Source organism: Pleurodeles waltl, chromosome 9, assembly GCF_031143425.1.
Source record: "Pleurodeles waltl isolate 20211129_DDA chromosome 9, aPleWal1.hap1.20221129, whole genome shotgun sequence".
Classification (NCBI taxonomy): Eukaryota; Metazoa; Chordata; class Amphibia; order Caudata; family Salamandridae; genus Pleurodeles; species Pleurodeles waltl.
The window spans coordinates 1089852096-1089877583 of NC_090448.1; the positions used below are offsets into that span (position 1 = coordinate 1089852096).

A 25488-nucleotide genomic window follows, 5' to 3' on the forward strand; every position below is an offset into this window, starting at 1 on the left:
CGGTACACTGGCGGGACCCCGCCAGTGGTGCCGGTCCGACCGCGGCTTTACCGCCGCGGTCGGAATCCCCATTGAAGCACCGCCGGCTTGTCGGCGGTGCTCCCGCGGTCCTCCGCCCTGGCGGTCAAAGACCGCCAGGGTCAGAATGAGGGCCTATGTTTCCCTTGTATACCTGTTAAGTGTTTTATGTGATTTGAAAAGATCTAGCATAACAGGAAAGCATATTTTAACTGATGTTATGTCTGCTTGACATTATAAGAGCATATAGAACACATTTGGAGTTGGCAATAAAATCAGAGAACCACATTAACAAACCAATGTAAAGTTGATTACCAACTAGAAGATAACAAATAGCAGGTTACTTTTTACAGCTACATTGATGAAGCAAAAATAACTACCATCACAATAAAAAAGGGCCAATATTGAACGTTGCGTTTCCCACTCAAATTTAGGGAACTTACGTAGGAGCAGCGAAGTGTCCATTTTGTGCAAGTTTATCTGCACTCTGCATCAATGCTTTCACGCGGTGGGTCACCGCTGTCAGTAGATTCTGAAATTCCTCATGTCTTTTCAGCAGGCTGCGAACTGTCCCCAACTCATCCTGTCAAAAGAACACATGAGAAATGCTCAGTTAAAAAAGATTTATGCACTGCTGTAGTGTGCAATCTTCAAAGGGAGTATATTGTTTCAATTGTTTCAATTGCATATTGAAGTGAATGGCGTACCCTTTTTAATCTGACCATATCATTGAGATTGCTTAGTTTTTTTCTCCCAATTATGATTATGAAGCACTTTGACAGAGGTTTTAAATCCACACTACCCCAAAGGGCCCCTTGGCACTGGTCTTAGCACTGCCTAGCTATAAAAGTAAGAATTTGTCCTGAAGTTGCAAATGAGGTTGAAAGCCTAAAGTCCAGCGGCAGATAGTTCAATATCATTGCAACGTGTGTGAGAATGAACAACCACCTCTATTGCTAAGGTAAAACTTAAAGACCACTAATTAGGCTCTGTGTTAGTACATATGGAGTAATTTTGGTAGAATGGTATTATGAAGCATGCTGATTCAGTTGTGTAAATGTCATGCAAGACATTTTAAACCTCATGCAGTCATCTGCTGGAAACCAATGTAATGCTAAATAGAATGATTAAAACATGAAATCTTATCCAGGCAATAAATAGCTCTGACTCCATGTAGGAAAATGGCTCCCTGTTGCAGTTACCCCCCACTTTTTGCCTGATATTGATGCTGACTTGACTGAGAAGTGTGCTGGGACCCTGCTAACCAGGCCCCAGCACCAGTGTTCTTTCACTAAAAATGTACCATTGTTTCCACAATTGGCACACCTCTGGCACACAGATAAGTCCCTTGTAAAAGGTACCAGTGGTACCAAGGGCCCTGTGACCAGGAAAGGACCCTGAGGGCTGCAGCATGAGTTGTGCAACCCTAAGAGACCCCTCACCTAACACATGCACACCGCCATTGCAGATTGTGTGTGTTGGTGGGGAGAAAAAGGCAAAGTCGACATGGCATCCCCCTCAGGGTGCCGTGTACACAAAATACTGCCTGTGCCATAGGTAAGTCACCCCCTCTAGCAGGCCTTACAGCCCCAAGGCAGGGTGCACTATAGCACAGGTGAGGGAATAGTCCCATGAGCAATATGCCCCTACAGTGCCTAAGTCCTTTCTTACACATTGTAAGTACAGTGTGGTCATTTTAAGTATATGGTCTAGGAATTTGTCAAAATGAACTCCACAGCTCCATAATGGCTACACTGAATACTGGGAAGTTTGGTATCAAACTTCTCAGAATAATAAACCCACACTGATGCCAGTGCTGGATTTATTAAAAAATGCACACAGAGGGCCTAAGATGCCCCCTGTATTTTACCCAGTCTTTCAGTGCAGGACTGACTGGTTTGTGCCAGCCTTCCACTGAGATGAGTTTATGACCCCCTGGGGTGAGAGCCTTTGTGCTCTCTGAAGCCAGAAACAAAGCCTACACTGGGTGGAGGTGCTTAACGCCTCCACACTGCAGGAACTGTAACACCTAGCAGTGAGCCTCAAAGGCTCAGGCTTCGTGTTACAATGCCCGAGGGCACTCCAGCTAGTGGAGATGCCCACCCCTGGACACAGCCCCTACTTTTGGCAGCAAGTCCAGAGGAGATAATGAGAAAAACAAGGAGGAGACACCTACCAGTCAGGACAGCCCTTAAGGTGCCCTGAGCTGAGGTGACCCCTACCTTTAGAAATCCTCCATCTTGAGGTTGGAGGATTCCACCAATAGGAATAGGGAGGTGCCCCCCTCCCCTCAGGAAGAAGGCACAAGGAGGGTGTAGCCACCCTCAAGGACAGTAGCCATTGGCTACTGCTCCCCAGACCTAAACACCCCCCTAAATTCAGTATTTAGGGGCGATCTTGAACCCAGGAAATCAGATTCCTGCAACCTGAAGAAAGAAGAAGGACTGCTGACCTGAAAGCCCTGCAGAGACCACGGAGACACCAACTGACTTGGCCCCAGCCCTACCGACCTGTCTCCAGACTCAAAGAACCTGCACAGCGACGCATCTGACGGGACCAGCGACCTCTGAGGACTCCATGAAACTCAGAGAACAGTGCACTGTTCAGAAACTGCAACAACTTTGCAACTTTAAAGCAACTTTTAAAGAGACTCCACTTCCCGCCAGAAGCGTGAGTCTTCACACTCTGCACCTGACGCCCCCGGCTCAAGTTTGGAGAAACCAACACCGCAGAGAGGACTCCCAGGCGACGCCAATGACATGGACACCCTGAGTCGACCTCCCTGCACCCCCACAGCGACGCCTGCATAGAGGATCCAGAGGCCCCCCTGACAGCGACTGCCTGGTAGCAAAGGAACCCGACACCTGGACCAAGCATGCACCCGCAGCCCCCAGGACCGAGAGGAACCACCTACTAGTACAGGAGTGCCCAGCAGGCGGCCCTCATCCTAGCCCAATCGGTGGCTGGCTCAAGAAGCCCACCTTTGCCCTGCCTGCATCGCCTAAGAGACCCTCCGGGTCCCTCCATTGCTGTCTATAGCAAACCAGACGCCTACCTTGCCTACTGCACCCGGCCACCCCTGTGCGGCTGAGGGTGTGTTTTGTGGGCTTGTGTGTCCCCCCACCAGTGCTCTACAAACCCCCCGCCCGGTCTGCTCCCCGAGGACGCAGGTACTTACCTGTAAGCAGACTAGGACCTGAGCACCCCTGTTCTTCATAGGCCCCTATGTGTTTTGGGCCCTCCTTTGACCTCTGCACCTGACGGGCCCTGTGTTGCTGGTGCTGTGGCTTTGGGGTTGCCCTGAAACCCCAACAGTGGGCTGCCTACGCCCTGGAGACTGATTGTGTAAGTGCTTTACTTACCTGAGAAACCTAACCAAACTTACCTCCCAAAGAACTGTTGATTTTTGCACTGTGTCCACTTTTAAAATAGCTTATTGCCATTTTAACCAAAACTGTGTGTACTACTGTTTAAATCAAAGTTCTATACTTACTTGTGTGAAGTACCTTGTATTTTATGTACTTACCTCCAATCTTGGATCTTGTGGTTCTAAAATAAATTAAGAAACAATATTTTTCTATATAAAAACTATTGGCCTGGAGTTAAGTCTTTGAGTGCATGTTCCTCATTTATTGCTGGTGTGTGTACAACAAATGCTTAACACTACCCTCTGATAAGCCTACTGCTCGACCACACTACCACAAAATAGAGCATTAGTATTATCTAATTTTGCCACTATCAACCTCTAAGGGGAACCCTTGGACTCTGTGCACACTATCTCTCACTTTGAGATAGTATATACAGAGCCAACTTCCTACACTCCAGCCTTTGGTACCCTTTGTAGATGGTCCAGCAGGACATTAGAGAGACTCATCATACAGGAAGTTGTAGTAACCTAGCCTGGAGTTTATAAATGAGCCCACTGTGTTGGCTTTGATCTTTCTTTTTTTAAGAAAATGGGAGAATGGATTTCAACCATTTATATTGGCAAGAACAGTGTTTGCCTATTGGTGCAGCGGAGAAATGGCTGCTACCTAAGACATCACAATATTAATCTGTATAGGACCATATTGAAAAATAAATGTGAAAGTGGTACACTTGAAGTCCAGATTGAGGTGCATTCACTGTGGTGTCAGGGAAGAAATGTGCATGGTATAACCGTATTAATTACAGTCTAACCATTGATTATGATTTTACAACAATTCTTATGTAGTTAGACAGTGTTTACGTTTGAAACATTGATGGTTTTTAGAACGTGTTCATTAATGTTGTAAGTTAACCGAAACCTGAAGTTTAACTGAGAATGTCACTGACAGTTTATAATTCCAATATTCAACATGCTCAAAGAAAATGAATAAAATGTTCAATTTTATTTCTGTGTTAGCAGAAACATGTTAGGCCTGTAGGCCCAAATCTCCCTAATGTAATGTGGCAATCTGTTCTTCATTTCTACTAATGTGTCAGTTCTTTTCAGGTGCCTTTCACATGAAATGCTAGTTTGGAAATAGATGTGCTATTACCTTACTCATAGAGAGTCTGAGAATGCCCCCTTGGAGATGGTACACGAAAAGACTGAGACTGTGAAGACAGCCCTATTCATTATGTTGAAAAGTCATGCAGGTGACCAAGGACAGCTACCTTCCCAGGATTGTCCTGGGAATAGTAAGAAAGTTATTCTTTATTCGGTTAAAAAAATAAAATAAAAGGAGCACTGATACAAAATTCACAGTATAAAATGTAATTCCATCAACCACCTCCAGTACACGGGAGATCAGTGCGTACAATGTATTCTTCCATTTTGTGCTTTGGCTCTGCTTGTAAAATTATATGTGGTCTGCAGTTCATTCAGAGTGTGAAAAAAGAAAATTAGTTACTTACTTGTAACTGTAGTTCTCCAGTATTGGTATCTTTCATAGATTCACTTGCTTGAATATTCCCCCTTGAAGAGGGAGTCCCACTGTAACCTTTTAAAGCAATACATGTTAGTATCTTAGGCTATAATGGCAATGCATATTCTGTTTAATAGACTATCTATTTCCTTTTTTTTTTAAAAGGAATAAACTTGATCTATGACCAATCAGGTGCCAGCACCCTCTAGAACACTCCCAAAAGAGGCTGTCTCCCTCCGAGTTTTGAGCACTAGTGTGCCCTTAACCTATAGCATGAACGACAGGGAGCCTCTAAGAGGAGGAGGGTGGGTTGCATGTGAATCTATGAAAGATACCAACACTGGAGAACTACAGTTGCAGGTAAATAACTCATTTTCTTCTCCAGTTTTGGATCTTTCATAGATTCACATGCTTGAATCAGAATAGCAAGCAATATAGTAAAAAATAAATATACAATAGCTTTTGAGAAACAGAATTAGCAAATGGTGGGAGAACAAGAAAAGAGGCTCACCTTAATGAAAGAGGTGTTGCAACATTGCCTGTCCTACAGCCATATCCGTCTTATGGGTCTCACCTAGGCAATAATGTCTTGTAAATGTGTGCCTACTGGACCAAGTCACCGCCCTGCAGATGTGCTGAATTGGAACTCCAGCAAAGAGTACTGTAGATGTGGTCATTGCTATCATCGAATGGGATGTTACTGAATCTTGTAACTTTTTACCGGCCTGGCATGACAATACTGAATAGTGGCAGCAATCCATCTTGCGATAGTCTGCTTAGTTACTGAGAGACCTTTTCTGATACCTCCATATGCCAGGGACAAATGGACTGATCTCCTTTTGTGATGAGTTCAGTGTGAATAGAATTTGAGACACCTTTTTACATCTTGTGAGTGGAGGGACTTTTCTGCTGGTGTCTGTGGATTTGGAAAAAAACATTCTGAGGACCATTGGTTCATTCAAATGGAAATCTGATGGCACTTTCGGAATGAATTTAGGGTTTGTCCTGAGGATAACACTGTATGCAGTGAACTGCAGGAAAGGATGTTTGATGGTGAAAGCAGAAGTAAGAGCCAAAGGAATTGTCGTTTTCCAGGTAAGATACTTTAGTTCTGATCTGTGTATCGGTTCAAAGGTGGTTTCATTGGTTGCCCCTGAACTACATTTAGATACCACACTGGCGTGGGTTTCTTAACTGGTTTAAAGGCCCTGTAGAGACCCTTGATGAACTGATTGCTTATTCGAGAAGAGCTCAATGATGGTGCGGTATTGGTGCGTTTAAAGCGTGCAATTGCAGCCAGGTATACTCTTATGGAAGAATGAAAAAGTTTAGATCTTGCCAGGTGGAGTAAGTACGGAAGAATCTGTTCTGGCGGTGCTTCGAGTGGGTGGATGTTCAAGGACTTGCACCAAAGACAGAAGCACTTCCACTTGAGCTCATAAGTTTTGTTTGTTGCCTCGACTCTTGCCTGTGCCAGTATTTCTCAGCAGTCTGCTGGAATGACTAGCGATACAAACTCATTGTATTCAGGATCCAGGTTTATAAGTGAAGCAATCCCCTGTTCATTGGCAACAGGTCCACTGTCACCCTGAGTTGCCAGTGAGGTTGCTCTGAAAGGAGGAGTTTGGTGAACCAGCACTGCTTGGGCAACCTGGGGGCTATCGGAAGGAGTAGGCAAGGTTCTCTCTTCACTTTGTTTATCACACTGGGATCAATGGAATCAGCGGAAAGGCATATGCATAGACTCCTGACCATTGCATCGAAAATGCATTCCCCCATGATCTTCTTGGGGATGCCCGCTTGCAAAGTACAGGCATTTCTTGTTCTCTTTTGTTCCAAACAGGTCGAGCTTCGGTCTTCCCCATCGCTGGAACAGTTCCTTTGTTCTGCATTGATTTAATTCCCATTTGTGGCATGGAATGGTGATTCTGCTTAATGAATCGGCAAGGAGGTTGTGTACTCCTTGTACATGTTCCGCTTTTAAGAATATGCGATGTTGAAGCGCCCACATCCAGAAGTCTTGTGCTTGAGTCAATAGCATCTGAGAATGCATTCCTCCCTGTTTGTTCAGACAGAACATACTGGCTGTATTGTCTGTTCAAATGAGGACCGATGAGCCTGTGATGTTGGGAAGAAAGGCCTTTAACGCTAAGGCAATAGCCCTGAGTTCTTGTTGGTTGATATGGAGTTTTCTCTCTTCTGTGGACCATTTCCCACTGATCCTCAATTTGTGGAGGTGTGCTCCCTAACATTCTAGTGACGCATCCATTGTTATTATGAAATCTGGCATCATTTGTAAGAATTTGAGACTCTCTGTTAGGTTGAGGGGTTGTGCCCACCATAATATCTCTGATTTCATTGTTGGGAGTAGTGTGAATAGGGTTGTCGAATGAGCCCTGTGACAGGATCCATTGCTCGTCAAGTTGTTGTTGAAGGAGCCTCATTCGTAAGCGACAATTTGGGACCACTGGAATGCATGAGAAAATCATTCCCATAAACGATTTGTATATTCGGTCAGAAACTGACTTTCTTTTGGAAAGTTTGGTTGCAAGTTGTAGAATTTGTGCCCGCCTGTTCTCGGAGGGAAAGACTTTGTCCTGTACTGTCTCTGTAATGGCTTCCAAGAAAGTCAACCTTGTTGCTGGTTTCAGCTGTGACTTTTGATAATTTGTTGTGAGGCCCAGTCTGTTGAATAACACAAGGCAGGTAGCTGTTGCTTCCGCTGTCTGTTTTGCAGTACGGGCTTTTATCAGCCAATCGTCCAAGTACGGGAATACTTGGATCCCCTGTTGCCTGAGATGAGTCCAACTTCTTTGTGAAAATTCTGGGGTCAGATTTTAGTCTGAAAGGCAATGCTCGGAACTGAAAGTGTATTCCTGTTATCTGGAAATATTGGAAACTGCAACGAGCCGGGTGTATTGGTATATGGAAATACCTGGAGATCTAATGAGGCCATGTAATCTCTGTGGTTCAGGAGTTGTAATATGTCCTGCGGTGTCACCATACGAAAAGTCTGCTTCTTTAAAAAACAGTTTAACTTCCGAAGGTTGAGTATTGGACGCCATTCTCCCGAGGGCTTCCTGACAGGAAAGAAGCACGAGTAGAGTCCTATTCCTCTCTGATGTTTGGAACGGTCTCTATCGCTCCTTTCTTTATCATGCAGGATAATTCCTTTCAAAGTTGTTTCCTCTCAAAATTACATCCGGAACCCACCTGTCGAAAGTTATACTGGACCATTGTTGGAGATGATGTATAATGCGTCCCCCGATCCAATACTGTATGGAGGCGCTTGGTATATAATGGAGGTCATAATTTTCTATTGTCTCTGCCCCTTGCAGATCTCTTTTCTCTGGGAGGCTGTTTATACGCCGCAGCTGGAGGTTGTCTATACTGTTGCTGTTGGCGGTACTGTGGAGACTGGAACTGCCTGTATTGTTGGTAACCTGTTCGAAATTAATAATTTCCCCTTCCTCTAGCCTCCCTGAAACGGCTGTATAGGATACCTAGGGATCTGGCCATGCCAGTATCTGCTTTTATTGACTGTGGGGAGTCATCTCTATGTTTGCCAAACAAAGACTCTACATCGAATCGCACAGCCAGGATTCTTATTTGGACCTCCGGGCAAAAGGCTGTGGATTTTAACCATCCCTGCCTTCGCAATCCTGCAGATCCTGCCAATTGTCTGAAACCTGTAGTGTAGAGGTCTATGGCACAGTCAATCATCTCTGCTGAGACCCACTCCCCCTTTTGCAAGATTTTACGTGCTTCTGCTTCAGGTAGGAAGTCAATGTACAGCGCTATATCCAACCACATTTGGCAGTCATAATGGGCTAGAATGCCCAGCGAATTTGTCACCTTAACTGTGGTGGCTGCCATTGTGGAAAATCTCTTTCTGAGGCTATCCATTCTACAACCATCTTTGTCCAGAGGTGATGTAATCGGCGTAGAATGGTTTTTTGAGCATTGTGGTGCAGCCTGCGACACTACCGAATCCAGTTTTGGCTGACCTATGAGGCAAGATGGCGAACTGTCTGGGCCCTTAGATTTTTTATCCAGGCATGGAATGAGCGGAGGCGCAGTGGCTGGGTTCTTCATAGCTTTTAGACCCTCCTGCCAGATAATAACTATAGGTATGACCCTAATAAAGAAAACAGTCTGTTTCTTTCGTTAACAATGGCAGCTGAAATCTTTTAGCTGCACAATCCATCAAAATGTGGAAGCCCCCAATATCCACAGGTGAAGAATCCACTAGTGTTGCCTGTGGTGGAGAGGAAGAGGCAACACATTAGTCATCCCACTCGTCCTGATCAGATATTCTTTCTATGATTTCGCCGACTTCTGTGTCATCATCTGACGAGGGCAAATTTTCTGCTATGGGATGCATTAAGTTAGAAGCGGCGTTTTGTGCCGGGGTAGTCGGTGTGGAAACCAATGGAGAGGACCTTGGCCATGAAAAAGGTGATTGAAAGAGTTGTGGTAGCAGTGACATAGGTGCTGCAGGAAGCGAAGATGGGAATCTCTGGTAATAGTCTCAAAGCATACTCTGAAGATTTGTTATAAGAGATGCTGGCATTGGAAGAGATTGTTCCTGTTGAAATACTGTATGCTGTTGTTGTATTTGTTGTGTTTGGTTAGCTGAACCGTAGTAATCCTGGTACTGCTCACTGTCGTCATCATCAAAGTCCTGGCATTTCAACCTCAGTTGCAATGGGCTACTTGCTGTGCCAAAAGGTCTGTCATTATGATAGTCGTCATCATCATCCAGGAGGTAAAAAGGAGGGTAAGGAAGGACTTTACTTGGAGATGTATGTATAGGCAAAATTGTCTTATCTGATGATCTGCTTTTTAATGGTATGAGAGCTAGCGGTGGAAATTATCTTTCATATTGTGAAAAGGTGGAATGATGTGGTGTTGTCGACGATTTCTCTGAAAAGTGTGCTTCATCGACAGTAAAACTAATGTAGACGATGGTGTTGTTGTAATTTCTGTATGTGGAATGGTCGTTGACTGGCCAACGAGACAGCTACCGTTGATGGAATTTTTGATGGAGAGGTCTTCATCGATGACATCCTCGACGAGGTTACAGCATGTTCACCCTGTACCATCGACAGTGTGTGTGTCGACGAGGCACTGAAATAGGTCGTAGTCGATGGTACCTCTGACGAGCGGCGTTTGATAGCCTTCACTGTTACTATCATCATAGAGGACATTGGAAACAATGACATGATCAAAGGGGAACTTGGTGAAGTAAAGGTAGCAGTTACTTTCATTGTTGTTACCTTCGACGATGCTGTTGACGAGTGTGGCGACGATGGATGATTTGTTCATCGTCATTCTCGTCAACACTTAATCCGATTTCTTTACTTTCAACGTCAACGGAGCAGATTGTAAGGCAACTTTCAGAACATTCTCCTTCAGAGAATGCGCAGTGGGCAGAGACTTAGGTAAAAGCTGTTTGAAGGTTGAAGGCTAATCTCTGTACCTTCTCTCTTTGCCAGTGTCAGTATGTTTGGATTTTTTACTGACCTTAGCTGTTGACTCTGAAGAATGTCTTTCTTCAGTCCTCTGCCTCTTATTTGAAGTTGTGTCCTGAGAGGAATTATCACTATCATCCTCAGATAAAAGATATTCCCTGGTCTTAAGTTTCTGAAGCCACAATACCAGTCTGCCTTGTCTGTCCTTTAGAGATTTATTAAAGAAAGTCGGGCAGATTTCACAGTCTTTTACCTTGTGATCCAGATACAAACAATAAATACATTTTTTTAAGGATCCTCTGAGTGAAGTCTTTTCTTCCCACAGGTGTTACAAGGCCTGAAAAGGCTTCTCTTTGAAATATTGGACATATCCAGTCCAGTTGTAGAAATAATTCACAAAGAAGTTTGGGGGTGATTCTAAGTCCGGCGGGCGGCGGAGGCCGCCCGCCAAACTTCCCCCACCAAAATACCGCTCCGCAGTCGAAAGACCGCTGAGGGTATTTTGGGATTTGCCCTGGGCTGGCGGGCGACCGCCAAAAGGCCGCCCGCCAGCCCAGGGCAAATCAACCTTCCCACGAGGACGCCGGCTCAGAATTGAGCCGGCGTAGTGGGAAGGTGCGACGGGTGCAGTGGCACCCGTCGCGTATTTCAGTGTCTGCAAAGCAGACACTGAAATACAAAGTGGGGCCCTCTTACGGGGGCCCCTGCAGTGCCCATGACATTGGTCGTACCAGGGCATCCTGGTCAAGCTAATTGCTTTACTTCTCATCCCCCGGTAGAAGAATATTTTAGTCTTTTCTATCAAGCTAGTAAAATTATCTACAGTTACTTCAGCAACATTACTTGTCTTTTCAAAAAGAGATAAGGCATGAAGAGTAACTGTATAGATCTTATACAAAGCTACATCATTTCCTTCTATTAGGGTCCATTTTATTCTCCTCCTGTTGTTACTCACTACAATCGGTATCTGTATTTCTTGTGCCACTTAAACATAAGTGAGAATAGGCATTAGAACGAGCTCTAATGCTAAGGAATTGTGATCACTATCTAATCGTTCAATTACAACCGTATCTCTCATGTAGGACCAGAGTTTCATGTCCAAAAGAATGTAGTCAATCCTGGTTTTGGTATGGGCCTTTTTGAATGCATGACTCAGGCCATTATCAGGTGGAGTCCATCCATTAAAAGCTCACAGGCCACACTAAAGTGTGAGAGAATCAATCTGCATTGCTACTTTAGTATTCCTAACATAACTAGTGTTATCAAGGCTGGGAAAACCTCTTTCCTGATCTTCTTCCTCCATTAGGATGGACATTACTTCAAGAGGCTTATAAGTTGTATTAAGACCTCCTGCTAAAAGTAAACAACTTTCACTCTCGGCCTGTTCCAGATACTTTTCTAGGACAAATGATGTAGGAGAATCCTGGTGATGTAAAGGAAACCTATTGTAGATAATAATCAAATGATTATTTATCGCAGGTCTTAACTCTAGTATGTCAGCAGATTTAATCTCTACCTTTTTAATAGTACAGTTTACTGATGATCGGACCCAAATAAATAGGCCTCCAGATGGTCTGCCCGAAGGAGAGGAGAGAGCTTCAACGCTATATTAAAAAAAAAAACACTCTATGAATTGACTGAGTGACCCATGGCTCTTGAAAGAAACAAACGTGAAAAGTGTCAATAAGATCCCCCATTCTATGCTATTTAACTTGGCTTTCAACCCCGTTAGGTTCCAGGAGACCATCTTCAGCTTAATACATTTTTGTGTTCATATTAAGTTTTGTAGAATTTAAGTTCTGGGGTGACAATCCCTCCTGTCGTCAAACGCCATTACTGGATACATCTCTCAGAGTAGTCGGAGCAAGAGGCCCCTTGAGCTACAGTTTCCGGGTGGTGAGCCAAGTGCATAGTCTTGATAGTATTTAATGTGCTACTCTTCTCTTGGGGTAGATTAAACTTAAACTGGATGTTAGATCCATTTGAATGTAAAGATTGCTGATCTAAATTTACCAGTCCAACCCCAAGTGATTCAATGGCTAGGTCAAGAGTTATGTAATCACAATTCCTGTTGCTTCACATAGCCTTTCAATTCAGTGAATTGACTCTGGTAGTTACAATTAGTAAATACTTCCTTATTATTGCTCCTAGGTCGATCACTTCGCTGAGCAAAACTACATGAACTTCCATTCTCACTCTAGACTAGTAGCAATGGGCTATATCGATTTGAGCATTCAATCTCGGCAATCTCTGTAATAAATTCTACTTCTGATTTATCCCCCCCCACTTAACTCTGTGAAGCTAGAACAGGTGGACAAGTCCCAGTAATAGCATCTACCAATTGCGTGGGTTCCACTATCACACAGTTTTTTGTGCAGGTAGTCTAAGAACTGATCCCTTAAATCAATTAATGCAGAAGTTCTCTTTTTTTCATTGTGAATATATCTGGTACCTTATGGGCCTTAAAGGTTGTTCTTTTATTCATTTTACTCATCCTCTGTCGACTCCCCTTTGCCTTCCTTGTCCCCATTCTTAGTATTTTAATAATATTAACAGAATGAGTCTAGACCAAATTAATTAAAATTGACTCATGTACCATCTGGGGGACTAGGGCAGCAATGTGGCTTATCTAGTCTCAGACGGGCTAAGATAGGCCCTTCTTGGGCCAGTCTTCGCCCAGGTGCATCCCCTGCTTTGGGGTGAGTCAGGTGCTTAAGAGCGCATCAATGGTTGTGGCTCCTCCTTTCCCCTGTGCAGTCTGGGGGACGAAGTCCCACCCCAGCTCCAGTGTAAATCATGCAGGCAGGAAAAACGCTGATTAAGAGACCAGCACTGCAGGATGAGTCAGGCGCTTAAGAGCTCATCAATGGTTGTGGCACCTCCTTTCCCCTGTGCAGTCCCACCCCAGTCCCAGGGACACGGAAGCAGCGTGAGGCGTGCGGGAAAGGAAAGCACTGACTTAAAGACCCTCGCTGCGGAATGAGTCAGGCACTTCAGAGTGCGTCAACGGTTGTGACTCCTCCTTTCCCCTGTGCAGTCTGAGCGACGAAGTCCCACCCCAGCTCCAGGTACACCAAAGCAGCATGAATGGGGAATTATAAAGGACTGTTTCAACGTTGCAATGTAATGCAAGGAAATTGGACCATATAATCTTCCGATCCTTGGGAGTTAACAATGGATTAATCATCGTTTTAACTAGGACTTTCACTGATGGATTTTAGGCAGAAGGATGATTACCCTGGTAAGGAGAGGTACAGAACTCTTTTCCTTTGACTCACATTTTCCCAATGCTTGCTGAGAGCACTTACATTTTCTTTGACCCATGAGGAGAGTCCTGACCAACCTTCTGAGAGGTTGACACCTTCCCTTTTTACCCACTTTTTGCCTACTTTAATTAGCTTCCTTAAAACCCAGATGTCATTTTTTCAGATTCTTTTAGTGCTTTATTCCTTTTTAGGGTCCAGCACAAAACGCTCTATCCCTGGTATAATCTCTCTTTTAACCATGCCCATGTCAAGCTGATCAGTTTGGTTGGTTTGTGGGATTGCCTTTTAAAATTTACTTGATTTAATTAGTGAAAGGCATGCATATGTCATGCCTTTTCCGGTGTTTAGCCTGCCTCGAGTGTGCCGGCCAACTACTGAAAACATACAAAGCTCCATGTTTTCAACATGGTTTCTGCACTACTTTTTTCTCTTTATTTCGTAGGCAGCGCGATCTCGCTGGGCAGTAGTCGAGCGCTTTGCATGACATCGACCCCATTACATGGATATTTGCACTTTTGCGGTTATTAGGATAGTTGCACTTTTGCCGATTACATGGATAATAGTACTTTTGCCGATACGTTTCACTGCAAGCACACTTCTGTTTCCGTTTGTGTGTTTGCTGTGCGCTCATGAAGGCCTTCAGCTCGCTTATGTGAAACTGTTTACTTTTCAGTTTATGTGGCAAGAAAATCTGGTTAGTTATGTGAAGCTGTTTTGCTTTTTATTTTCAGTTTATGTGACAAGAAAAGTCCGGTTAGGAGTTTACAATCCTAATAGCTTTAACTCACAAACGCGAGACCCATTGCATAGCAAATGCTTGTTTCTTTTTGTCCTCATGTTTTCTAGTTCACCTCAAGTCAATTAGTAGCATGGTGTTTAGGGAGGGCTCCCCTTTACTTTAGCTTGCCCTTTTGGATATATGAACTGGCACCAATGTTTAGAAGACTTGGCCACTGCTTATTTTCTGAAAATCAAGTTTTTTTACTGTTACTCTGTGTTGTGGTCATAGAGTTCTTAGTTTGCTTGATGCTTACCCGTCCTACTGTCTTCCAAAAGTTCAGTCATCCATGGTGATACTGTCATCCATGGTGATACTGTATCTTAAGTGCTTGTTTTTGAGAATTGTCTACATTAACTTGAGTATCAGTTTGTAATAAAACCCTTTTTCTTTATTTCGTCATTGGGTTTTCATTGTGTGGGCAAATTGGTCATACTGTAAATTAGATGTCTGGTTGATGCCATGAGGGTGAAAAGATTTGTCAACCTCAAATTAGAGCACAAATAAATGTTTCATCACAATGAAACTGACTTGTGGCTCAAACGATGTTATCAGAAAATATAACACCTTTTTTTAGCCTTACTACACCCAAATCAAAGTTTATGGGCTGTAAAGGAAGGCCTTCTATTGGTACCAAAAAACAGGTATTGGAGCAGTTTAGCTAAAAATAGTTAATAACATCAAGATTACCAGCTCAAGATCCATTTCAGGTCTGAGGTCGTAGGAAGTCGGATATAGATCAGAGTATCAGCAGAATATGACTGAGCTTGTACTTGATGATTATTAAAAAGATCAAACAATGGATGCAGATATATTAAAGAGACCCAGGGATCATAAAATCCAGAAGACCTGTGTCTGAGAGGTAATGGCCAATTTTAACGTGCTGAGATCTAGGATTTAAAAAGGACTGCAAACCATCCGACCATCCCTTCTGAGGCTCCCAACCCAGAAACATAAGAAAACCGTCTCAGTCCCAGGTTGTGATCTAAATCTGGACTGTGGATGTGTGATTAAAATGGGCCAAGATACACAAAAGATATCTCAGACTTATAGCCTCTGGGTCCACCTAATGGGGACCGTATGTTAGGACTTCCAGTCACAGGACAAAAATCCCCCACCCACCTTAGAGGTGGCATGCTTAATCACTGAGACCATCAGGGCACTGGCCATCATACAGATCCAAGTGCAAGCTGCAACCTTGAAATCTGTAGCTCTTGGGATGAAAATCTTCTTATAGCCAGGATAAGCAAGGGTGCCTCTTGGCTGATGAAGAGACGTTGAGGTGGTGAAGGGCAGATTTGGCAGTGAGGACTGGGGAAGTCAGTAAAACAACTTCTCTGGTGGATGACAGGATGACGTCAGGATACTTTATTGTAGTCCCCAAAGGGTAGGGTTAAAAGTCTATTGTGATTAATTTGACCCATTAACATTTAGTACCCGACAGCCGGACATAACGAGTCTAAGTGTAGGATATCTTTTGTGTGCTTTTGATTGAATTAGGGGACATATCTCAGGACCTGTATCTACTCCTTCTGTCCCCTTTAAGAAAACATGTTTCAAATGGACTCCACCATATGTAAAGCTAATATATGAATGTGCCCTACAAACAAGCTAGCTGGCATCTCCTCCCATGTTTAATTGCTATTTTTACTGTAGTTTTACTTCTATCTATTCTGAGTGCCAACTGCTGTAAGAAAATTAGTTACTTACCTGTAAGTTTAGTTCTCCAGTACTAGAATCATTCATAGATTCACATGCTTGAATCATTCCCCTTCGTCAAGATGGGAGTCCCCGGTACCTTTAATTAAGTACTACGAACATAGGTTAAACCTAATGGCCCTAAGGCCTCTCAGTTTAGCACTCTATCAGAGTCATTTTAAGAAAAAAGACCAAACTTAAGAGCCCACCAATCAGACAACACCACTCTTTAGAACCTTCCTGAGAAAGGCTCCAGTTCCTCAGATTTTCTAAGCACAAGTGTATGGAGGATATAACAGTGATAAGAGAGGTGAAAGTGAGCTTCTCCGGTGAGACGGTGGGTCGCATGTGAATCAATGAAAGATTCCAACACTGGAGAACTAAAGTTACAGGTAAGTAACTAATATTCTTACTCCAGTATTGGAACTTTCATAGATTCACATGTTTTAATCAGAGTAGTAAGCAGTATTGATGTACATTGTAGAATACCTATCTCTGTTCCATACATATACTCATCACATGTCTAAATAAACATATGCATAACTTCTAAAGTTATGCATATTATTAGATTTTTTATGAGAATTTACATGGCATCTAAGACCTCTTTTCTTTTTTTAAACAGACAATGTGCAGATCTGAATTGAGGATGGTGGCATGAGAGATATAGCTCACCTTTACTGGAAAAGACTTCTTAGGTCCCTCTGGCCCACTGCTTATTCTCGTTGAGACAATGCATCCAGGCATTAATGTCTGATAAATTTATGCAGCTTTTCCAAGTTGCTGCTCTACAAATGTCATGGAGCGGTACACTTGAAAACAGTGCTGCAGATGAGGATACTGCACGTGTTGAATTAGCACGAACAGAGGTTTTAAGTGGCTTGCCCGGTGCTTGATGGCAAAACCAGTGTGCTGAAAGCTACAAATAGCTGGCTGGTTTTGCAAAATGCTTTGGTCCTGTCCAGATAGAATTGAATGCATATTTTAATGTCTAAAGAGCGTACAGCCTTCTCCGCTGGAATTGTAGGATTTGGAAAGAATGTTTTCAAAACTAAGGGCTCATTTAAATGGAAGTCCGAGGGGACGTTTGGTATGAAACGTGGGTTTGTGCACAAGATTATTTTATCCTGTTTAATCTGTAAAAAGGGATCTTGTATAGACAGTGCTTGTATCCCACTGACTCGTGTTAGAGCAATAAGGAGAGCTACTTTCCAGGAAAGGAATTTCATAGAAGCTCTATGGCTTGGTTAAAATGGTTGCTTCATGAGTTGCGCAAGAACAATGTTTAGATTCCAGGAGGGAGAAGGAGGGAGAAGGAGGTCTGAAGGGTGGAAAAACTCTGAAAAGCCCCTTTAGAAATCTATTAATTAATTTGGGGGATCATAACAAAGGTGAAGAACCTGAATGTCTATAAGACGCAATCTCTGCCAGGTGAACCCTTATGGAGGAGTGGGCAAGCCCTGAGTGCGCCAAATGCAGCAAATAAGGCAATATTTGTTCCTGTGATGAGGAAATAGAATCAATCTGCTGCTGTTGGCACCACAAACAGAATATCTTCAAACAACATGAATAAGTTTTGTTGGTGCAAATTAACAGTATATTTCTGCACTACTGCCAAATGTTTAGATGTGCAAACTCAAGGTGCTCAGGAGCCATGCTGATAACTGCATTGATTGAGGATTTGGATGCAAAACTTGTCCGTTGTTCATTGTCAGCAGATGCGGAGATATTTGCAGTGGGATGCAAGGCTTCACTGATAGAAGAAGAAGCTCTGTGAAACAATGCTGGTGAGGCTAGTATGGGGCTATTAGTATCAGTGTGCATGGTCCCCTCTTCATTTTGGTTAGGACCCTCGGGATCAAGGGAATGGGCGGAAGAGCATAGGCAAAGATTCCAGACCATGCTCTGGAAAATGCATTTGCCCATGATTCCCGTTGGTGATGCCAGCATGCGTAGTATTGGCATTTGGTGTTTGACCAGCTGGCAAAGAGGTCGAGGTTTGGTGTTCCCCACTGAGAAAATATGTGGCTGACCATGGACTGGTCCAGTTCCCATTTGTGACAGACTTATTTCAGTCTTCTGAGCGAGTCTGCTGTCTTGATCTGAATGCCTGGAAGATGAACTGTTGTTAGGAGTATTCCATGCTGTATGGATCAGTCCCATATTTCCTGAGCTGCCTTGGAGAGAGGAAGGTATCTTATGACCCCCTGTTTGTTGATGTAATGCATCGTAGTGGTACTGTCTGTTCTTATTACCACCTCTGAACTGGCTATCTTTGGGAGGAACGCCTGCAAGGCTAGGTGGACTGCTTTTAGCTCTAGGAGATTGATGTGCAGTGTTTGAAACGATGGTGGCCATGTGCCACTTATTTACAGGGCCTGCAAAAACGCTCCCCAAACCTCTGAGGAATCTGTGGTGATACCCCATGGTGCTGGGCAATGAAGAAATGATAGGTCGATAGAAAGATGATGTTTCTGATACCACCATACCAGAGCCTCGGTGATGGCCGGAGTGATATTGATGTGATCTTTAAACCTTCCTGAGACCCGGACACACTGCAGACTATGCTGTTCTTTCAGGGGGCGCATTTTGAGCCTGTAGAATGGAACTAGACAGATGCATAAAAACATCATCCCCAATAATGATTCGTAAAGACATACTGAAATGGATTCTTTTCTTTGCACTGACTTTGCTAGAGTTAGCAGTCTTTGTTGTCTTTCTACAGTGGGGCAGGCAATGCTGGATTGAATGTTCAGGTTTGCCCCTAGAAAAGGTATCCTGCGTGGTGGTTGTGGTTTGGACTTCTCCCAATTTATAGTTAGACCTAAGCTGGTGAATAAGGCAATGCACTTTCTTGTTGACCGACGTGCTGCTGAGAAGGTGTTTGCTTTTATCAGCCAGTCATCTAAGTATGGGAATACATGATGGTTTCTCCTCCTGAGTAAGGATGAAATAGGAGCTAGGCACTTTGTGACTATCCTGGGAGCTGATTTTAGTCTGAAGGGATGAACTCAAAATTGAAAATGGCTTCTGGGTACCATGATTCTTAGGTACTGTCTGTGGGCTTGGTGAATTGGGATGTGTAAATATGTAATGCCTCGTCAATATGTTTTCCAAAAGTGCTTAACCATCAAATGGAAGGTCTAGTATTTTATTCTGTTTTCCAGACAAGATGATGTGGCCTTTAGCCAATCTTGCCTTCTTAGGACAGCAGCCCCTGCAAGCTGATGAAATGCAGTAGTAGCTATGTCCATCGCACAATCAATTATCTGCTGATGTGCGTTCTCTCTCATGTAATATCTTTTTAGCTTCCGCTTTAGTGCCCTTCGGCAGTTGATCTACATATGGGGCGGTGCCAGCCCATAATTGTCTGGTATATCTAGCTAACACCACAAGGGGGTTAGCCGCTTTTACAGTTAGACGGACATTGAAGAAAATCTTTTGCCAATATTATCCAATCGTCTACCTTCCTTGACCGGAGGTGCGGATATTGGCGTAGAAGGATTTTTGGATCTTTTCTGGGTTGGTTGTGTTACCACCGAATCTGGGTGAGGGTGACCAGTCAAGCATGCTGGGGCATCTTCAGGTGCTTTACATTAAAGTCCTCCTTTAAGTCATAGAGAAAGCAATCAGTTTGCTTCAATGTCATGGGAAGTGCAAAGCATTTAGCAGCCCTTTCCATAAGAATATAGAATTTTCTGATGTCCTCTGGAGGTGAGTCTACCTTTGAAGGTGAAGAAGAAGGTGGAGCTGGGATGATATAATCATCCCACTCCGACTGGTTGTCGAGGAGCTCACCTTCCTCTTGTTCTTCTTCCGATATGTCAGTATCTTGTGGGAGGGTCATATCAGGTGTGGCCCCATTTGCCAAAAGTAAAGTGGTCGGCCTCTGACGTGGGGTGGCTACTCTAGAAATTGGAGATGATGGTGGCTAAGGTTGCACCTCTTCTGTGGCTGGAAAGCACCTACTATAGTCGGGTAGCATTGCTCGTAAGTCGTAAGTCAAAAAATTAAGGGGGTTATTCTAACTTTGGAGGAGGTGTTAATCCGTCCCAAAAGTGACGGAAAAGTGACGGATTTACCACCAGCCGTATTACGAGTCCATTATATCCTATGGAACTCGTAATACGGCTGGTGGTATATCCGTCACTTTACCGTCACTTTTGGGACGGATTAACACTCCTCCAAAGTTAGAATAACCCCCTATGTGTTTGGAATATAAAAACCCTCTTGATATGGTTGATCACTTCCATAGTATTGTGGGTCATAAGCTTCACCATAGTCATTGTCGCCCTCTAGGTACTTTACATTCAACTGTGAGGGACTGTGCACTGTTCCAAATGGACCCTCATCATCAGATTCGTCGTCACCCTCCAAGAGATGGACTGGTATTAAAGGGGTTATTTTGCTAGGAGAAGTTCCGGTGTAATTTTTGTAAGTTCCTGTCTTTAGTGTATTTTTTCTCTTGTTGTGAGTGACATTGAGGTGCTGCCTTCGGTGTTGCAGACTTTGAAGAAATTGTAACGTCAACGGTTTTGTGGTGGAGGCTACCATCGATGATTACGGTAATGAAGAAACCATGGCATGGTTACCGTTGTGGACGATGAAGAGGTCCACGGTAGGTGACTCGACAACGTCATCAGAGTCGCCGTCGGAGAAGGAGCCGTCGTCAGGAATGTTAAAGAAACCGGCGTCAACGGTGGAACAGCTCTCATCCTTGTCGACGGGGTTCTCGTAGGCGGTGGGGATTTGACAAGTGGTCTGTAGACTGTAGGAGCAGAGGAAGGTCTCTTAAACGATTCAGCTGACTTAGAAGGAGGCACAGAAGATGATTTTTTGTCGCGCCGCGCATCGCGTTCTAAAGACGCGCCGCGCCCTGAGCCTTTCCTGCACCCTGCGAGGCCCCAGAACTTGCATGGGGCCTCGGTCTTCTCTTTCCCTCCGTTTTGTTGGGGTCTCCTGACCCCTCTTACCAGTTGTGGCTCCTTTCTTCTTTCTTCTGTCTTCTTTCTTTTTTTTCTTGGGTCTGTTTCTTGCACTTTCCTTTATGTCTTTTCTCCCTTCCCAGGTTACCCTTTTCTTCCCAGCATTCCTCTTTCCCTATTCTCTATGGTTTCTACTCCATTCTATTCTATCTACTTTTCCCTATCTAAGATGGTGTCCTTTTTCTTCCTGTGGGTCACTTCCTGTTCTGTGGTATTTAAGGGAGGTGTTTTCTTCTTTTCTTTGCGCTGCAACACTCTCTGTTCAGATGGTGTCTTCGCTCCTGATTTCCTAGCCTTTTGGTTCTGGAATTCGCCAATTCTGTGTTATTTGACTTCAGTTCTTTTTGATTCCTGTTCTTCTGTTCTTGTTTTCAGGAATCTTCTGTGAATCTTCTGTTGGAGGTTTTTTCCCCTTCTTTGGAAGGTTTTTTTTCCCTCTGGCGCTATTTTCTGAAGGTCACGGTCTGTTCTTGGCGTTTCCATTGCCTACAGCACCGTGGCTATCAGAAAGAGTCGCCCCTTTTTGGGCCAAAGCCGAACCCTCAAGATCCACGCCACTAGATCTGCAGATTCCAGGCGCAAGCAGCACGTGAGTTGTGACAGATTGCAGCGCCAAACCATCCCGACGTCTTCTAACACCATGGATGACACAGTGGTAGCTGCTGCAGATCCGGATCAATCTCTCCTGACGACAATTCAGCAACAAGCTCAAGAATTACAACAACTACGCAGTGAGAATGCTGCGTTACGACAGGCTTTGGCTTTCCATAGTGGTGATGTTCTGACGCTCTCCGCCTCTACCCATCGTTTTTCTGGTGAACCAACCAAACTGCGTGAGTTCCTCGATTCATTAACAGTGTACTTCGCCTTCCGACCCACCCAATTCTCCCATGACAGAACAAAAGTGGGTTATCTCATCAGTGCCTTATCCGGTCCTGCCTTGGCCTGGGCAACCCCGATGGTATCATCCAACGATCCGGTATTGTCGGACTATCCCGCCTTCGTGAATCGCTTCAAGCAAATGTTTAGTCGCCCGGGATTGGAGGCCTCAGCGGAAGAAGCCTTATGCGATATTCATCAAGGCTCACAAGATGTCCTTCAATACATAACACGCTTTCGTCAGCTAGCGGCAGAGACCACCTGGGTGGAACGTACTTTGGTGACTTTGTTTCGTAGAGGACTCAAAGAAGAAATAAAAGATGAACTAGTACATTCCACCAGAGTGGAAGATCTTCGTGGCCTGATGGATCAAGCCCTTTCCATCGAGTATCGCCTTCAGGAACGGAGATCGGAGTAAAGAAGGAGTAGAGGGTCTTTCCAACCAAGCACTTCACGAGTTTACCCGCATCGTTCTGAGGAACCTCGCCCCCCTGCCAGAGACATCGAAGGAGAACCCATGCAGGTGGATACTACTCGAGGCCCTCTCTCCGCTAGCGAGCGGGAAGACAGACGAAAGAAAGGGTCTGTACTGCGGTTCTGCCGGCCACATGCTTCGTGCCTGTCCAGTACGTCCATCAAGGCCATCGGGAAACGCCACTTCCCGTCCTCTGTAAGAAGGGAGGGGACGGGATTATCAGCTATACCTTCCATCAGTTCCTTTAATGACAATGCCACATCCTTGTTTATAGTACCAGTCATGTTACAATTTCCTGATGGCCGTCAAGAAAAGACTATGGCACTACTAGATTGTGGAGCTAGTGGTATTTATATGGATAAGAAGTGGGCCACTACTCAACAAGTTCCTACACAACCTAAGGAGATTCCCGAACAAGTACACACAGTGGACGGATCCTTGATATCCTGGGGTCCAGTTGATACAACTACCCTGATGCTGAGTTTACAGATCGGTAACCATCAAGAACACATCTCCTTTGATCTCATAACATCCCCCAACCATACCATCATTCTTGGAATTCCGTGGTTCATCAGACATAATCCATATGTGAACTGGGCAACCCGGACGGTCTCCTTGTCTTCACAGTTTTGTCACGAGCACTGTTTTGCTTCTGACAAGTATTGGTCACCTAAGAGATCAATAATCACGGAAGGTACTACCGGTTCGACCATTAATACAGTCCAAGGAGTTCCTGAACACTATTTGGAGTTTCAAGATGTATTCCAAAAACCCTCCAGACCTGTGTTACCTCCACATCGAGATTACGATTGTGCTATTCCCTTGGAACCTGGCACTATCGTTCCTTTTGGAAGGATGTATTCCCTCACGGAACCTGAAAAGGAAGTACTAAAGGAGTACTTGGAAGAAAATATACAAAGTGGTCTTATTGTTCCATCGTCTTCTCCGGCCGGGGCTCCTCTCTTTTTCTTACCCAAGAAGACAAAGGATCTTCGCCCTTGCCTGGATTTTCGAGGCCTGAATAAGATAACTATTAAAGATCGTTATCCTTTGCCTCTCATCAGGGATATTCTTGAGGCAGTCAGAGGAGCTCAACGGTTTACCAAACTGGATCTACGGGGAGCCTACCATCTTTTACGCATTAAAAAAGGAGATGAGTGGAAAACAGCCTTTAGGACTCCATTTGGTCACTTTGAATAAAAGGTAATGCCTTTTGGTCTTACTAATGCCCCCGCAATCTTCCAGAGATTTATGGACTCAGTGTTTTCTGATCTTCTGAACCAGACAGTTGTAATCTACCTAGATGATATTCTTATTTATTCTAGAAATCCCGAACTCCATTCTTCCCATGTGAAACAAGTCCTTCAAAGACTCCGGGCACATCAACTATTTTGCAAACCAGAAAAGTGTGAGTTTGACAAGACGGAAGTCAAATATCTGGGTTATCATTTAAGTCCCACAGGCGTAGCTATGGATCAAGAAAAGGTACAAGGTATTCTAGATTGGCCTTCTCCATCTTCTATTAAAGAAACACAATGTTTTCTAGGATTAGCGAACTTCTATCGGCAATTCATCGCAGACTTTGCAAAACAAACTAGCCATATAACTCACACTTTAAAGAAGGAAAACCTAACTAAAGGGTTTGTCTGGACTAAAGCGGCCGAAACAGCCTTTCAAGATTTAAAGAAGGCATTCACTCAAGCTCCCATCTTAAGACATCCAGATACCAACAAACAATTTATTGTCGTTACCGATGCTTCTGAAAAAGCCATTGGAGCCGTCCTACTCCAACAACAAGAGGATGATGGTCTTGAACATCCTGTTTTCTATTTGTCTCATATACTCTCTATTGCAGAACAACATTACTCAGTACTGGAAAGAGAATTATTGGCTCTGAAAACAGCTTGCATAGAATGGAGACAGTTTCTGATGGGTTCCAAGGAGCCTTTTGAAGTGAGAACAGACCATCGTAACTTACAATGTTTACGAAATTTCGTATGCCAGAATAGTCGTCAAGCTCGTTGGGCCTTCTTCTTCAGCCAGTATGATTTCTACATTACTTATATTCCTGGCTCCCAAAACATTCTGGCTGATGCTCTGTCTCGTCGTTATCCAGATTGTACTCCTGCCCCAGCTCAACATCTACTGGAACCTAATAAGATCATTGGGGTAGCTCAGTCTTTTCTGGAGGAGGTACAACTGGAATACTCCAATCTATCTGATGACGAAGTAGAGAAATTAAGGCCTCTATTACATAAGAGACAAGGATACTATTATTATCAAGACCTGTTATTCCTCCCTACGAACAGAGTTAGAGAAAGAGCATTACAAATGTGTCATGATTCACCGGTTGCTGGTCATAGAGGCATCAAGGCCACACAAGAACTTCTTTCACGATTTTTCTGGTGGCCTACCTGGAAACTGGATATTGAAACATACGTTCAGGCTTGTCCCACATGCGCTCAAGTCAAGATTCCCCGAACCAGACCTGCAGGATTACTCCAGCCTTTGCCTGTTCCGCCAACTCCATGGCACACCATCTCTACTGATTTTATGTGTTCGCTACCACCTTCAGCAGGAAACCGGGTAATCATGGTCACTGTGGATTCCTTTACTAAGATGGCTCACTTCACTGCCCTGAAAAAGCTACCTACATCCCAAGAACTAAGCCAGATATTCATCGACCATATCTTCCGTCTTCATGGACTTCCACATACCATTATATCTGATAGAGGACCTCAGTACATTTTCCGGTTTTGGAGATATTTTTGTAAAACACTTAATATCAATAGAGCTCTATCATCGGGCTTCCATCCCCAGACCAATGGACAGACCGAGCGTCTGAATCAAGGATTAGAACAATACCTTTGTTGTTTTTGCAACTCTACTCAAAGCAACTGGAACACTTATCTCCCTATTGCTGAATTCTCTTACAATAATTCTGTCCATAGTGCCTCCAAGACCACTCCTTTTTTCTGTTCTTATGGCTTTCATCCTACCTCTTTCCCTACTTCTTCTCGGTCTCCCTC

The 25488-nt window shown here is 44.0% G+C and overlaps 1 protein-coding gene across 1 annotated transcript in view; it reads right to left on the reverse strand.

The window, feature by feature from the left end:
- The window catches only part of SPTBN5 (spectrin beta, non-erythrocytic 5), a 1780873-nt gene that overhangs the window by 1309127 nt on the left and 446258 nt on the right, over nt 1-25488 (reverse strand). The window contains exon 21 of the mRNA XM_069208774.1: nt 462-601. Coding sequence (XP_069064875.1) covers nt 462-601 — 140 coding nt within the window. The remainder of the gene's footprint in view (nt 1-461; nt 602-25488) is intronic.